Source organism: Rhinatrema bivittatum, chromosome 3 (assembly GCF_901001135.1).
Source record: "Rhinatrema bivittatum chromosome 3, aRhiBiv1.1, whole genome shotgun sequence".
Taxonomy (NCBI): Eukaryota; Metazoa; Chordata; class Amphibia; order Gymnophiona; family Rhinatrematidae; genus Rhinatrema; species Rhinatrema bivittatum.
The window spans coordinates 67,255,466-67,273,159 of NC_042617.1; the positions used below are offsets into that span (position 1 = coordinate 67,255,466).

A 17,694-nucleotide genomic window follows, 5' to 3' on the forward strand; every position below is an offset into this window, starting at 1 on the left:
CACGTCTTTTGGAGTGGTAAGGTAAGAAGAGCGTTCCCCAGTACTGAATCTAAGTTTCTGCATTCCAAGCACTAGATCCTGTTCCTTCCTGTTCATCTGGGAATGAAGTAGAGAGATGGGGTCTCTTAGTGTCACAATCCCCCGAACCCAATAAATGTGTGAAACCTCTACAGATATTTCGGTTAGTACATGCAAGTGTCAAGGAACCCTCTGAAGAAACACAATTCTGAAACTGGAGAGCAGGAACATTTCAGTTAGACTTCAGCTCCCTTTACTATACAATTTTCTTGTATTGCATGGTCATAAACTGCTGTTGAAAACAGTCATCCCTTTGCTGGAGCAGGCCCTGCAAACAGAACCAATAAGCAAAAAGTTTTATTTTTTGGATTGCCTGTGCAGTGTTTTTCCCTTTTAAAATTTTATATGTTTGAGAGTTGAGTGCATACAAAATGCAATATATTCCATAGTTTATTTTTTTTTAAATTTATACTTTATTAAGTTTTACATCAAATATACTGATGCAAACCAAAGAAATATAAGAAACTAACAAAGCAGTCCTCTAAGATATAGATTCTGCTTCACGGCTGTTAAGAAAATATTATCAAGTCTACATTACAAGGAGAAGCCTACCAGCAGGAAAAATGGTAGAAAAAATAATTATATATATTTAATCCCCCACGTTGATATGGATCATTGGGATTTATCAGCAATAAAAGTTAATAAGTGTGAGGGGTCCAAAAAAATAAACTTATTGCCCCTAAATGTTACCAGACACAGGGGAATTTCAGGAAAAAAGTTGCTTCCATAGAAAGTATTTACTGCTTTAATTGCAAAAAGGACTTCCTCTTTTCTTGCGTCTCTGTAGAGGCATCAGGAAAAGTCCAAACATTTTGGCCACAGAATAATGAATTCTTATATTTAAAATATTGTTGGAATACCAAAGCTCTAGTAAGCTCAGAAGATACTACCAATGTAGCCCTAGAAGTGATAACATCCTCCTGAAGAAACTGGGAGAAATCAGGGCTAGATACAGGAGCAAACAAATCAGAAGCTCCCTTGCAGTCCCAGGAACTCTCAGCAAATTAGGTATATATTAGCAATTAACCAAAGGAAACACTCTATCAGGTAGAAATTATAATACTTTTGTGAGATAACTTTAAAAAACTCATTCCTAGAGAGCAATCTAGACCTAGGAAAATTCAAAATTCTTAAATTCCTAAACCTAATTTGATTTTCCACCAACTCCAAATAATAATGTATATTCAAATTATCCTTAGCCATTGCTGTTAATACATTTTGTGAAGACTTAATAGACATTTGACTTGCTGTTATGGTTTCACCAACAGAGGATAATTGTGACTCTACAACTCCCATTCTAGAGTTAAAGTCCAACTATTTTGCATCTGTTCCTTCTGAAAAAGAACACAGAACATTAACCGTCTTCACTAGAGAATTATCAGTTCTATAACTACCTTCCAAATATCCTTTAAAATAACCTCTTCTGGTTCTCCATCATGTGAAGCCCAGAAGCCGAAAGAAGACAAGGGCCACAGGAGTAGGAATAGCTACCCCTGGACCTTGCAAGGCACTATTTAGTATTATTTATTTAATTAGATTTACTTATACTTTGTACAAAAAATACTCTTGTTATCAGGAATTACGCAGATCAGTATCAGGAACATATTTCAAAAGAAATACAAATAAAACATAATACAAAATAATACAGACCTTATTAGTCAGACCATAACAAGAGAGCTAAAAGACAATAAAATAACTATAGTAAATAAGGAATCCTAAATGTAATTATAGGTTCAAACACTATCTCAAAAGACATCTGGAAGTGACTTATCCTGCAAGAAATTGTCCAATTGACTTGGCTCAAAAAAAAAACAAAACATAACTAGCTCCTTGATATTTAATTAAACATTTACAGAGGGTTTATTTTTTTTGCAAAATCATTTTTATTGTGAAGACGTGCAGTTCCACAATTGCATAAAGTGTACAAACATGGGACCAACAGATGAACAATCACGACGGTGGTTATACACATCTTCATTAAACCGCAGTTTCCACCCCGGTATACAAATGAAACACCCCAAATTTCAGTGCACACATTCACTAAAATCAGTCCAGACATACCCCATGCTGGCCCCCGCCCATCCAACCAGCCTCACCACCCATCAAACGCATCTTCTCCCCCCCAAACTGACCAAGAAGCCCCAGTGTCCGCCGGCAGAGACAGCAACTGACATGTTAAAAAAAAGAAGAAAATACAACGTACTCCCTCTCAGGGCTTAGGTTCTACTGAAGCAGTGGAATACCAGTGAACGTGGTAACCCGCTGTGATCAATTGACCTTGAAAATCTGAGGAAAGTAGGGAGTAATATATAGCCCAGCAATGAGCATATTTCTTGTCCATTATCGTTGGTAAGCGTGGAAAACCCAATTGCTCCATCATACAATGGTGCCAGGCCACAACTGTTGGCGCTTGTAAGGGATCAGTCCAAGCCACCAGAATAGTGCGGCATGCCAACAAAACTGCAATCCTGCCAAAACTATCCTGACCCCTGGGACATTTTTCATAGAGCGCTTGTGGTCTGGTCAGGAGAAGAGCTGCGGACAATTGGAGGGACACCTGGATACATTTTGCAATACTGTCCATTATCTGAGTTCAGAAAGAGGCCAAGGTTGGACAAAGAATTAACTTGTGAGTCATGGTGCCGTCTACTTGAGTACACTTAATGCATAACGGAGAAGGAAGACGACCCATATGAAAGCGACACACATCATCACATATTATGCGGTGCAGAATTCGAAATTGAAGATCTCGGAGACCACAATCTTTCAGTCGTTTATGTAGAGATTTAAAACAGGAAAGAATGAATGTGGATGTATCCATACCATAGAACTTTGACCAGTATGCGGCCAGACGATCAATGTGTGGTGCCGTCCACTGGCTTTTAAGCAGCCCACTCCAGCCTTTGATGGAATTGTGCAAACATACAGTTTCAAACAGAGAGTTGGCGAAGGCGACGTCACGAGAAAAAATTGGAAGGCCTGCAGGTAATGTCTCATTTGAAGGTAGGCAAAGAAAAACTTGTGTGGTAGCTGATAGAGTATGAGACTATGGTCAAAAATTAACACTTGAGGAACATCTTCCTCGAAATAGTGGAAAACATACATCAAATCCCGGAGGGCCCAGGTCTTAAAAACCCCACTGGCATTCACTCCAGGCTGAAAGTTGCAATTGCCCACTAACAGAGTCAACAGCGAGAAAGGTTTTCTCAATTGGTACAAATTGCGCAACCATCGCCAGGTCTATCGGCATGAGTACAAAAAACAGTGAGGGATATGCAGCGTTTGCAGTACATTTGCTGGTGCCTGCACTAAATACAGAGGAGACCAAGGGAAGGACATTCTTGATATCAGCCCCTCCTCACAGTACGTATAATCATCAATTATCCTTTCCCTGTTACAGTGCAGCTGACAAGCAGCGTTGTAGACTCGAAAGTCAGACAGTCCCAGCCCTCCTTGTATCTTGGGATACACCAAAGTTTGATAGTTAATCTGTGCCGTTTTCCTGCCCATAAAAATTTTTTCAGCTCCGTCTGTAACTTTTTAAGGTCATGCATTTTGAGCCAGAGAGGGAGCATATGGAGTTTATATAAAAGTTTGGGGACAATCATCATTTTAATAAGGCACCGCGTCCAGAAAAAGTGAGGGGAAGAGGACCGCCAAGCCTTAACCGCTGCCCAATAGTAGCCAGTGTGTCAAGAATATTTAAATCGTAGAGCTTCTCCAACTCTCTAGGAATCCAGACCCTTAAGTATTTCAGCTTCCCGGGGGCCCATGTATATGGGAAGGGTCCACCCCAAGAAGTAGGGAGGTGGGGGTTTAGAGCTAAGGCCTCTGACTTGGAAAAGTTAATGCAAAGACCTGCTATGTCTTTAAACTTTGTGAAAAGCGACAGTATGACCGTACACTCTGTCTGGGCCGGTCTACAAATAGAAGAATGTTGTCTGCAAACATGGCAAGTTTAATCGGGTGCCCTCCCAAACTAAGCCCCCAGAATCCTTTATCTCACTGGAGTATTTCAGCTAAAGGCTCAACTGCCAATAGAAATTAACAGGGGGGAAAGCTGGCATCCTTGGCGTTCTCCGCAGTTTAGAGGAAAAGGAACCAATAAGCCCCCATTAATAAGAAGTCGAGCACTATGGTTATGGTACAAAACTTTTAACCAGGAGACAAAATCTCCGTCTATCCCATATTGCTTGAGTACCCAAAAAATGTAATCCCAGGACAGGGAATCAAAATCTTTTTCAGCATCTAAAATGAGAATTAACTCCTCCTCCTGTGAATGATAACTAAGAGCTGCAATGAGACGTCTCACATTTTGAACCCCCTGCCGATGTTGAACAAAACCAGTATGATCAGAGTGGATCAACGTAGGCAAGATATTAGCAAGCTGGGCTGCCAGGACTGCCGCCAGTATTTTGATATCAACATTGATAAGGGAGATGGGTCTGTGAGATCCCACATCCTGTGGATCCCGTCCCTTTTTAGGCAAAAGGATAATAGTCGAGCAATTTTCTTCCTGCGAGAGGGACTGGGTGTGGAGTAAAGAATTATAATAAGGCACCTTGCTCAGTAAGAGAGGAAATTTTAGCGCTTTGTAAAACTCATTGCTCAGCCCATCGGGACCGGCTGCCTTACCATTTTTTAATCTTTGGATAATGGCAAAAATTTCCGAGTCCACTATACGGGCATTTAATACCTGGAGCTTGTCACTAAGCTTCTGAGGCCAAGGGAAATTTTGGAAAAAAGCCTCTGACACCGACTGGAAGCATATAGGTTCTTATAATAATCCCACAAAGCTGGCTTCGATATCTTTTTGACAGGTCTGATATGTGCCATTGTTGTCCTTAACCCCAGCTATGAAAGAGTGTGCTTGTCTAGGCCTAACTAAATTGGCAAGGAGCTTACCCGGGACATTCCCATGTTGGAACAACTTGTACTTGAAGTACCTTAACGATTTGGAAGCCCTTTGGTGCAATGCGTTATTAAAGGCTTGACGTACCCGGTCCGCCGCGTGTTGGTTCTCAATAGTGGTGTCCCGTATAAATAGGGTTTGAGCTAGCTTCAACTCTGTGGTTAAATGCAAGATTTCTGCATTCCGTTGTTTATTCCATGTGGCAACATAAGCAATAATTTTCCCCTGCATGACTGCTTTCCCAGCGAGCCAGAGCGTATGCGGGGCAGTTTCAGGCAAGTTGTTAGATTTAATATACTCTTCCCACCCCTCTTTGATATATTCCTGGAAACGTACATCCAAACCTAGGTCAGGTGGCATTCTCATGAAAAAGCCACAGGCGGGGACTTATCAATTTGTAAAGTAACAGATACAGGGGCATAATCAGAAACTGAGATAACCCCGATAGTGACTTCCGTGACTCGGGGAAATAGTTTTTCCGGCACCAAAATATAATCCAGTCTGGAATGAGAACCATGAGGGTGAGAAAAAAAGGTAAAGTCTTGTTCTCCAGGGTGAAAGATCCTCCAAATATCTAATAAATTCAATTCATGACATAGGAAGTTGACTCCCAAGTGTATATCATTGCTGCCCAGGGGCCTCAGAGGATTACAGTCAATTTGCTTGTCCATAACAGTATTGAAATCACCTCCCATGACTAATTCACAGTCTGGCAGCTTAGTTAAATTATTCACCAAATTGGCAAAATAGTCATGAGAATAGACATTTGGAGCATAGGCATTACAGAAAGCTATACGCTGATGGTACAATGTCCCCACCACCACTCATAGCGGTCCTCCATGTCCTGCCAAACTATCCAGCTGAAATGGTAACTGCTTGTGTATAAGTATCGCTATTCCTCTCTGCCGGGAAGAATAGGACAAGGAGTAACAACTTCCCACCCATTCCCTTTGCAATCAATTGTGTTCCACCTCCGTCAAGTGGGTCTCCTGTAAAAAGACCACTTGTGCCTTCAAACTCTGAAATAAGGATAACAATTTTTTACGTTTAATCGGAGAGTGAATGCCATCCACATTCAATGATGTTATCTTGATCACAACCATGTCAGCTGTCTAGAAGGATGAAAAGTACAGGTGATCAGTGGACAGACCAAACGCCCCCCAGCATGAGCATCCAAGCCCCCACTCAAAAACAGATTCCACAATCATGACAGGTGTGTTAATAAAGCTGAAAGGCTCTGGGACATTCTCCTGGGTCTCCCCCCCACCATCCCACCATGCTGTCTCTCACATACACACACAAACTGCATCCACACCCACACATACCCCAAACAAACTGAGCACATCCATACCCAGAACTCATTGCTCCGCAAGAGGCACGAAGTATCCATTTCCCCCAACAGGTGCATGGGCTTCCCTCTGCCCTCTCTCCCCCAGAGCCTCCCCCTCCATTCCCTCCCCTTCCCCCATCATAGATCAACAATTACTGATTGTGATTTAAGCTGAACATGGTAAACTTAAGTAACAATAAATCCGTCTCCCGTGGAGAAATAACGTTAAGATAAAACAGCGGTGGCCACAGCAAGTCTCTCTCTCTCTTTTGGCCCCCCGCTGGACTGGGATCTGGCAGTGGCTGCAGCCAGGTCTCTCTTTTTTACTTCAGCTTGCAGCCAGGTCTCTCGTCTTCTGCTCCAGTAGCTGCCCAGATCTCTCCTCCTCCTTTGGTTGCCAGCAGGATGGCTCTGCCAGCGGCTTCTTTAGGCCCAGAGTGTGGGGACACAGCGCAGCAACCAACCAATACAGAAGTCTTCATGTGACCAACGTGACTGGCCCATTGGGGCATGCCCGAAACCCTGATAGGCCAATCCAGCCCTGAGCGAAACCTGAAATTGAAATGAAGAACAAGTTCACCAAAAACCAAGCCAAAGAGGCACGTGTGGCTTTGGAGCATCAGCAGCTGTGTGCTGCTGTGCACCGGCTTTTCACTTCCCGAAAAGGTCAACTGTTGTCAGGGAAGTGGCGGTTCGGTCTCCGTGAACAGGGCTAGAACAAAACTTGCCTCCAGGTGCTCTCCATATATTGCATTTTAAACACATTTTAAAACACTATGTTCCCACTGTGATTTTTTTGTTTAATGCTGAAAACGTTTATTGTTATTATTTGTAGTCTTTAGCGTGGCTTTGTGCTTGTTTCAGGTTAACTTAGCTGCTCAGATCCCATGGTATGAAAAACTAGCAGAGCTTAAAATGCCTTGGGAATGGAACACAGGCCCAGATGCTCATATGCCGGCCATCCAGAATCTGAACTTCAAAGTCAGCAGTGGTCAAATGCTTGCTGTCATTGGGAGCTCAGGTAAGGTAACGTGGTCGAGCATCTGCTCTATAAAGAGGAGTTCTTACATATTTCAGTAAGAGCTTATAGGGGTACATTTTGAAAAGCTTCATCAGGAAAACTAGGGTTTATGTGAATATAATGGCTGAATCCATGCAAGTGGATTTTCAGCCTGCTAAAAGAATGCACATACATTTGATTGTAGTAAAAAGAAGGGTTCCTGGGGGCATAACTTGGTCAGGGGAGAAAACTACTTAAGTAAATGAAAGTTTAACAAATGCACACGCATAGCGAACGTGCACATGGTCTAAGTATGTGCATGTGCTTTAAGCTGCATAACAAGATGATACTCACTACAAGTACACAAGTACCCAGGCTGGTTTGTGTGGGCTGAAGAAGCGGTTTATTGAAAATTGTACATGATACTTTTCAAAGCGGTTTTCCATTCTCATAAGCGATTTCAGTATGTGTTTCCCCAATGCTGTATGTTGGTCAAAATACTTGAGTTTTCTTGTTTCTTCTACAAAAAAAGGTTAGTGCGAGGGCAGAAAATAGCTTTTATGATACAAGATATCTTCTCGAAAGTGACCCATCGCCTCTCATTGAATTTATAGCAGAAGACCTTGACTTTGATATCCCAACAATTATATTCAGTGATTTCAACCTCCATGTTGACTCCTCTCCTCACTGACTCTCCTGTGAAACATTTCTTTCCTCTCTTGACGCCATGGGATTCAATCAAATTATAAATTCCCCTACACGCAAAGCTGGACACACACTAGACTTAATCTTTACTAATGCAGGTATCCTCTCACATGAAACACCATCCTGCTCTGCTGTTCCCTGGTCTGATCATTTTCTTATCAAGACCAATCTTTCAATAAAGAAAATGCCCTTCTCTTCTTCTCCCCACCCCCCCCACAATATCACTATTCAATTCAGAAAATCCTGCACAAAAGATGACCTCATGATCCCCTTCACCAATGCCCTTAAAAAAATTGACTTATCTGACACCGATGCAGCTCTCATCACCTGGGATAACATCACCAAAGACATAGCTGAAAAAATATGCCCTCTTACCTCAAAATCCATAAACCCCTCACACTGTAACAAAAAACCCTGGTACTCACCTGAATTGAGAAAACTCAAACGCGACCTCAGAAATAAAGAAAAGAAATGGCGTAAAGACCCATCTCCCACAACACTTTCCTCATACAAATCCACCCTACATGCCTATAGAACATCCATTCTGAAATCCAAACATGACTTCTACGCACGTAAAATTCATGACCTCCAATTTAATTCCAAAGCCCTCTTCTTTTATGTATCTGACCTCACAAAAAACCCCAGCTGTCCCTCCTCCCACCTGTAATCCAAAAACAGCTGTAACGACCTTGCCCACTTTTTCAATAACAAAATCTACAAACTTATCTCAAGCTTTCCTCCTTTCACCCCATCCCATCTCCCCCCCCCCCCCCAAACACACCAGTGCCTTACTGGACCACCTTGAGACCACCTCACATCAGAAATAGAATCTCTTTTAAAGAATCTCAAACCTGCCTCACACCCAGCGGACGCCATCCCTACCCAAACTCTTATTAATCATCCCAAACATAATAGCCAAACACCTTGCAGACATCATCAACTGCTCCCTCTCCTTTGGCAAAGTCCCCATCATACTAAAACAAGCCATCGTTAAACCCATTCTCAAGAAAGCCAACCTCGACCCTACTGAACTTTCCAACTTTTGGCCGATTTCCAACCTGCCTTTTCTAGCCAAAATCATGGAAAAAGTGGTCAACATCCGTCTCTCTGAATACCTAGAAAAACTCAAATTACTGTACCCTTCCCAATTTGGATTCCAAAAGCAATTCAACACTGAAACACTTCTAATCTCACTCTCTAACACCCCACTCAAAGGCATGGACAAAGGGCATTCTTACATCCTAGCCTTGCTAGATATCTCATCTGCGTTTGACACTATCAGCCACGAAATCATGTTACACCAACTCACCAATATTGGCATAACTGGAACCGCTCTGTGCTGGTTCAAATCCTACCTTGACAACAGACAATTCAAGGTCAAACTTGGAAACAGTGAATCAGACTCATTCAACTCACCTAGAGGAGTTCGCCAAGGCTCTTTGCTATCCTCCACCCTATTCAACATTTATATGTTGCCTCTCTGCCAACTCCTTACTGACCTAGGCCTTACTCACTTCATTTATGCGGACAACATCCAAATTCTTATCTCCATAATGGACTCCCTATCAAACTCATTAAAAATTGGAAACAACTGCCGCACTTCAATTAACACCCTCCTTACAAATCTTAATCTTGCCCTCAATACCACCAAAACTGAGCTGCTCATTTCACACAATCCAATCCTGAAAATCACACTTGTTTGCAGCACTCCAGGACCAGAGTTCACCATCTTTGCTGCCTATTATTTGCAAAGATTTCTCCTGTAGAGTGGGAGATATAACCCAAAAGAAAACATTAAAAAAAAAAAAAAAGATTCAAAAGAAGCTTAAGGTTTCTCTGTCCGTGTCTTCCCCATCGCCTACTGGCAATCATAATATGGATTCTACGATAACAACTGTGTTAATGTAAGTTGCTATGACGTCAATGATGCACTATGCAAACGACCCACTAAACCACTTCCATATGCTTACCCCCCTTTGTACCTGAATACTAATATTGCTGTAAAATCATTTTCAACATTATTTGGAAAGGCAGGACAAAAACTATTCCAAAAAACTCCAATCCATTGTACAATGTTAATCACAGTTAATGCATATGCTTTCTGTACTTCAAAGAATACGCATACTGAGAGGGGAGAAGAAATGACACAATGCATTTCAAGTCTGGGGCCTGATTTAGTAAGGGCTTTAACCATAGGCACAGAAGGTGAGAAACCTTGCGGAAATGAAAGCTTATGAACGAACGAGAGTGACAGAGAGGAGGAAAGAAGTCCCTGAATTCGGTGTTGTCCTGGCACATTACGAGAGTGTAAACTGTACAGATACAGAGATTTTACGGTACACAGAGAAACAAGACTATACAAATAAGAATTATAACCATTTAATGCTTTTTTCTAGGCTGTGGGAAGACCTCCCTTCTTGACATTATCACCTGCAAGGACAAAGGAGGGAAGATTAAGACAGGGAAAATACTGATTAATGGAAAGCTTAGCACCCAGCAGCTTGTCAAGAAATGTGTGGCCCATGTGCGTCAGGACGATCGGCTTCTACCAAACCTAAACCGTCAGAGAAGAAACGCTATTGTTTGTGGCAAAACTGCGCCTTTCCCAGACCTTTTCAAGAAGTGCAAAGGGAGAAAAGGGTAATTACCGGTGTCTGTATTGTTGCTAGTGAGGATAGGAGACTGGAGGTCCTGGAATCCTTAGCTTTTAGAGTCCTGGCTTTCAGGATACCCAGAATGGACCGCGCAACTTACTGAAGGCCTGATGTAAAAAGAAAAATTTAATATTTCAATGTACATTTTCTTAATGCGCTGCTAAAAAAAACTTAACTCCTGATACAGTAAGCTAATAATATGCAGTGTATAAGGAGTTAAAAAAAGGCATGTAAACCTAAAAATGTGTGATTATATATGATATATATAATAATACTTTTATAGCACTGCTGGATTTATGCAGCGCTGTACAATGGTGTTTAAAGCAGGAAAGGATTTGCATTCTGCCACTCTAAATTGATTTTAGATTTACAATCTAAAACATGTAAATCATGTTTAATGCATAAAAACCATTGTTTATGCTTATGAAACACAATTTATGCACACAAACCCTGGCTTATCAAGTTAGGTCTTGTTAGATGAGCCTAAATCTCTTTGACTGGATGACCAGAGAATTAAAGCAGGGGAGTGCACCTGAGACCTTACGTATTGTGGTGTAGTGCCCACTAGTGGCAGGTCCTTTGGGGTGAATTCTTGCTTTAAAATAAAGGTGTGCCTGGGCACTGTTCTCCTTCTGCCTCAGCCTCTCCATCCTACTCGCCTTCCATTGAGCTCTCCTGAATTGCCCACTGCCTTCTGGAGGGACCCTTTCTTTATATGAGTTAGTCTACCCCTCCCTAGGAAGACCACCGCTCTTTGTTTCCCTGCCCCCAACACTTCAAGGGCTGACTACCAGGGCATCTGGGAAATGTAGTTTCCCTTTACTTCCTGCAAAGGAACCTTCACACCTGAAGGAAAAACACCTAATGTTTTACAGCGCAGAGACTCACCACTAGCTCAAATCACCACAGTATTTTACCAGTTAGAAAGAGATTTAAAAGTGAATTAAAAACATGGCTATTCAAAAATGCATATCATTTAACATAAAAACATTAGAATACACAGAACCACAAAGACAAGAAGGACAAAAGATAATAATCGAATCATAAAGAATAAATCAAATGAGAGAATGCAAAATTCTCAAAAGAACCCATTGACTAAGATGTGAAAACTATCATCTCTTTTTAATTATCCATACCCATTGACATATGTACTAGCTTAATATGTACCAGAAAATTTCACTTGACAGATTCATGCCTGCCCATTAACCAATCTTTGCTTGTTGAGTTATAACTATGAATATCATTTTGTAAACCGTTGTGATCTTTACATGGAACAACGGTATATAAAATGTCTAAATAAATAAATATACTTGGATTTCAGCAAGGCCTTTGAAACAATTCCACATAGGTGACTTATAAACAAACTGAGGCCTGGATTCATCATTCATCGCAGAATGATGAATCTAGCAAAAACGGGGGGGGGGGGGGGGGGGGTGAAGGGGGCAGGCCTGCGAAAGCCCGCAGCCTTCACACCATCGCGGTGTCTTCGCTGCCGGCCTTCACACCGAATAGTGCCACCATGAAAGGTGGCGCTACCATGAAAAGTGGCGCTATTCGGCGTGCTACTGCCGACGATAACGTTGGTAATGTTATCGCCGGCAGTGAAGACACCCCCGACTCCTCCCTCCCCCTGCCCCCGACTCCGCCCCGACTCGAATTTGCATGCTTAAGCACGCGATAAGCCTTTAGAAAATAACCCAGTGAATGCCTTAGGAATGGGCCCTAAAGTGACTGCCTGGGTTAGAAACTGGTTGAGTGGGAGTCAACAAAGTGTAGTAGTCAATGAAGTTCTGTTTGAGGAAAGGGAGGTTACCAGTGATGTGCCGCAGTATCAGTCCTCAATCCAGTTCTGTTCCACATTTTCGTTAATGATATCCCAAAAAGGGCTATTGGGAAAAGTTTGCCTTTTTGAGGACAATACCAATATCTGCAATAAGGTAGATCCAGTAGAATATGTGGGAAACATGAGGCGGGACCTAGTAAAACTTGAGGAATGGTCTAGAGTCTGGCAGGTAAGGTTCAGTGCTACAAAATGCAGGGTTATACGTTTGGATTGGAAAATCCCAAGGGAGCAGTACAGCGGATGGGGTGAAGTTCTTCTATGCAGCACACAAGAGCAGGATCTGGGAGTGATCATATCTGATGATCTTAAGGTGACCAAAAGGTAGACAGTGCAGCAGCAAAAGCCAGAAGATGCTTGGGTGCATAGGGAGAGGAAAAGCCAGCAGGAAAAAAAGAGCTCGTTTGCAGGACAGTATGCAGTTCTGGAGACCACACCTTGAAAAAGGAAATAAACCAAACAGAATTGGTCCTGAGGGCACCTACTAAACTTGTCAAGGATCTTTATCACAAAGCACATGCAGACAGACATAAAGATCTAAGCCTGCATACCCTGGAGGAAAGGGGAGATAGGACAGAACATTTAACAACCCCCTAGGAATAAATGCATAGGATTCAGGCCTCTTTCAATGGAAAGGAGGGTCTGGAAGGAAGAGTCATGGGATGAGGGTGAAAGGCAGTAGTCTCTGGAGTAATTTAAGGGGCAGATTTTCAAAGGGATACGCGCGTAACCCCCGAAAACCTGCCCCAAGCTCCCACTGTGTGCACCGAGCCTATCTTGCATAGGCTCGGCGGCGCGCACAAGTCCCGGGACACGTGTATGTCCTGGGGCTTCGAATAAGGGGCGGGCCAGGGGCGTGGTGGTGATCTGTGGGTGGGGCCGGAGGCATGACGCCGGTCCGGGGGCGGGGCCGAGTGCTCCGGCACAGAGGCCCCGCCCCCCGTTCCCTCCGAAATCAGAGCGACTTTGGAGGGAACGGAGGCAGGCGGCTCGGCGCGTGCAGGTTGCACAATTGTGCACCCCCCTGCGTGCACCGACCATGGATTTTATAACATGTGCGCGGCAGCGCGCGCATGTTATAAAATCGGGCATAGATTTGTTCACACCAGGTTGCGCGAACAAATCTGCGCCCTCGAGTAAGTTTTAAGATTTGCCCCTAAGGAAATATTTCTATAGAGAAAAGGTGGTGGATGCATAAAAAGTGCCCCAGTTCAGGCAGTGGAGAAGAGGGCAGTGTCAGCATTCAAGAAAACCTGGGACAAGCACAGAAGGGTCTCTGAATGAAAGGAAGGGCCTATAAATCTGATCAGCAGATGTGGATGGGCAGGCTGGATGGACTGCATTGTCTTTATCTGTCATTGTCTTCTATGTTCCTGTGCCTAAGGAGAACAAAACACAAGTTACGGGCACAACGTTTATGCTCCTAAAAGCTGTGTGCATAAAACATGAGTTAAGAGCATAAACTTTGTGTTCATAGGGTTGAGGGTGGAAAACCCACATAAGTCATACTTTTTGCTCAATACTCCTGCGTACAGGACCCAGGCACCCTGAACTCCAGGTTCAACCCCATAGACTAATACTAGCTCCAGAAATTGTACTGTGCCTCTGACCAGGAGTTACATTTCCAGCATTGAGAAGACCTGAGTTAAGCTCACGCATCTTTCTGCATTGGGGAGTAGAGATGTGAATCGTGTCCTCGATCGTCTTAACGATCGATTTCGGCTGGGAGGGGGAGGGAATCGTATTGTTGCCGTTTGGGTGTGTAAACTATCGTGAAAAATCGTTAAAATCATGAGCCGGCACACTAAACCCCCCTAAAACCTACCCCGACCCTTTAAATTAAATCCCCCACCCTCCCGAACCCCCCCCCAAATGCTTTAAATTACCTGGGGATCCGGCGGTGGTCCAGAACGGCGGCGGTCCGGAACGGTCCCCTCAATAGAATCGTGTTGTCTTCAGCCGGCGCCATTTTTAAAAATGGCCGCCGCAAAATGGCGGCGGCCATAGACAAAAACAATTCGACGGAGGAGGTCGTTCCGGACCCCCGCTGGACTTTTGGCAAGTCTTGTGGGGGTCAGGAGGCCCCCCCAAGCTGGCCAAAAGTTTCCTGGGAGTCCAGCGGGGTTCCGGGAGCGATTTCTTGCCGCGAATCGTTTTCGTACGGAAAATGGCGCCGGCAGGAGATCGACTGCAGGAGGTCGTTCAGCGGGGGTTCCGGACCGCCGCTGAACGACCTCCTGCACTCGATCTCCTGCCGGCGCCATTTTCCGTACGAAAACGATTCGCGGCAAGAAATCGCTCCCGGAACCCCGCTGGACTCCCAGGAAACTTTTGGCCAGCTTGGGGGGGCCTCCTGACCCCCACAAGACTTGCCAAAAGTCCAGCGGGGGTCCGGAACGACCTCCTCCATTGAATCGTTTTTGTCTATGGCCGCCGCCATTTTGCGGCGGCCATTTTGAAAAATGGCGCCGGCTGAAGACAACACGATTCTATTGAGGGGGCCGTTCCGGACCGCCGCCGTTCTGGACCACCGCCGGATCCCCAGGTAATTTAAAGCATTGGGGGGGGGTTCGGGAGGGTGGGGGATTTAATTTAAAGGGTCGGGGGTGGGTTTTAGGGGGTTTTAGTGTGCCGGTTTTCCTGCCCTCCCCCTTCCCCCGATTTACGATTTTTTAACGATAAATCGGGGGAATTGGTATTGTATCGTGGCCCTAACGATTTTTTGATGATTTAAAATATATCGGACGATATTTTAAATCGTCAAAAAACGATTCACATCCCTATTGGGGAGTAATAGCTAATAACATGGGATTTGCATGGGGAAGCTCTAAACTATGGGCACATTTTTTGTGCACAAAACCCATTATATCTGGAGTGAAGTTCTGTGAGTAAAGATATGCACAGACGTTCGCTCTGGCAAGGGCGCACAGCCTAACACACCTTATTTCATGGGGACTTGAGACCTTGTCTGTGCTTTTCTTCATATCAACACCAATAGTGCAACTTACAGGGTAACACGGGATTACTTAGACTGTAGAAAACTGAGTTGTGTGTCATATGTTTGAATTAATCATCAAATCTTCTAGAGCTCTGGTTCAGAAAATGAGAAGCAGTTGTTGTTTTTACTAACCTTTTGCCTTTACTGTGTGCCTTTCATAATTAATATCATACATTAATTCAAGCTCCATACTGCTCCACAGCCTGTATAGATAATAATATACTGAAATTGTGTAGCCATTGTAAGCCAACTTTCATCAATGTTTACAGTTTCCAATCTAAAACATTAGTGACTATGCAACCCTTTTGAATGTCACAGAAGACAGACGTGCTTGGGACAGACACACAGGGACCTTAGTGGAGGGGGAGGGGGGAAGATCATAGGCCAAATTAGACCTGTGACAGCCCAGTAGGCACAAATGGGAACACTTGGGTGGATCACGTGGTCCCTATTGGCCGACATCTTCTGTGTTTCTCCGTAGCTTCAGATTACAATTCAGTTTTTCATTTGAAATATTGTGCTTCAAAGTGGGATAAAACAACATTTCCATGTTGGCTGCTAAAACCCTGGCACGTAAAAGTAATAGCACGAAGTCTTTTTATGTTGTGTTGGATCTTCAGGTAGAAGACGTAATAGCAGAACTGAGACTCCGACAATGTGCAAACACCAGAGTGGGAAATGAATATGTTCGGGGCGTCTCAGGGGGTGAGAGGAGAAGGGTGAGCATTGGAGTGCAGCTATTGTGGAACCCTGGTGAGTACAAGCACGGAAGCATGAAATGCACAGCGCCTGTCCAATAGATTAAGGTTTACATTTAGGGGATCATTTTGTAGCTGCCCATGTAAACTTGATGGCAAATACGCACATACGTTACACCAAGTTTCAAAGTGTAAGTTTGCTTTGAACATTATCCCAGCAAAACTTACCCTGCACACGATTGTATCTGCTAATTTGTACACAGAAAGTTTTCAGGAAACACTACATGGATATTTTTGAAAATGCAAAAGTACGCATGTAAATGCAAGTCCATTTCCAGGAACACCTCTGCTCAGTTCACGTAATTTACCTGCACATCAGATGGACGGTTTTGTAAAAGGCCATTTCTGCAGGTAAAGCCCTATTTCACCCATGGAAATGCTTTTGAAAATGACCCTCCTTATGATCATGAATGAGGGGAGCTGCTTCTGTAACTCATGAGTGGTGAAACCACAGGTTAATTATGGACTCTCCTCCCTCCCACTCCCGGGAGTGATAAAGGTATCCTTGTATGTAATAGACAATGACTATATACTAAATTATGTTTAGTCACCACAGAACATTTTATTTAAAATACAGTGTAAGAGCATAAAAAAGCCATGCTGGGTCAGACCAAAGGTCTATCTAGTCCAATATTCTGTCTCTGACAGTGGTAGGTAGTGGAGCTTAAAAGAAGGGTAAAAGAACCGGGCATATGTAGAATGATTCATTTCCTGTCCTACCCTTCCAATTTCCACTAGTATCTTAGGTTTAAGGCTCTTCTGAAATCAGGATGGCATTCTTGACTGTTAAGTTTATTAGCCGATATCTGATCTATTATCTATAAATTTGTCTAATTTGTTAGTGAACCCAGTTATTTGCTTGCACAAACATAAATGTCACATTCTCTAAAGAGATCTGATCTAATGGGATATCTTTATAACGTATTCAGAAAGACCAAATAATATTTAGCTGAGTTTTTATTTTTCAGGATTCAAACTAGCAATGGAATTTGAAATAAAGGAAGGCATCACTGCATTGACTCCATGTCACGTTTTGTCTTGGGGCAGGAATCCTGATACTGGATGAACCCACTTCTGGGCTGGACAGTTTTACAGCACACAATCTCGTGATAACACTGTCCAGGCTGGCCAGAGGAAATCGATTAGTGCTCCTCTCGATCCATCAGCCACGATCAGATATCTTTCAGCTCTTTGACTTGGTTATTCTTTTATCCTCTGGCGCTACGGTCTATTCTGGGACTGCCTGCGATATGGTCCAGTATTTTACCACAGTAGGCTATCCATGTCCCAGATACTGCAACCCTGCAGACTTCTATGGTGAGTATCATCAGTGAAAAACAATAGGAAAATAATTTTATGGAAGAAATAGATAGTTTGAAAAACAAATCATGGCGTAGAGCACCATTTACCTGAAGATCA

General features: G+C 43.3%; 1 protein-coding gene across 1 annotated transcript in view; it reads left to right on the plus strand.

The window, feature by feature from the left end:
• The window catches only part of ABCG8 (ATP binding cassette subfamily G member 8), a 55,290-nt gene that overhangs the window by 5,652 nt on the left and 31,944 nt on the right, over positions 1-17,694 (plus strand). Inside the window, 6 exon segments of the mRNA XM_029593331.1 lie at positions 7,185-7,341; positions 10,422-10,582; positions 10,584-10,628; positions 10,630-10,665; positions 16,138-16,270; positions 17,323-17,592. Of these exon segments, the coding sequence (XP_029449191.1) occupies positions 7,185-7,341; positions 10,422-10,582; positions 10,584-10,628; positions 10,630-10,665; positions 16,138-16,270; positions 17,323-17,592 (802 nt within the window).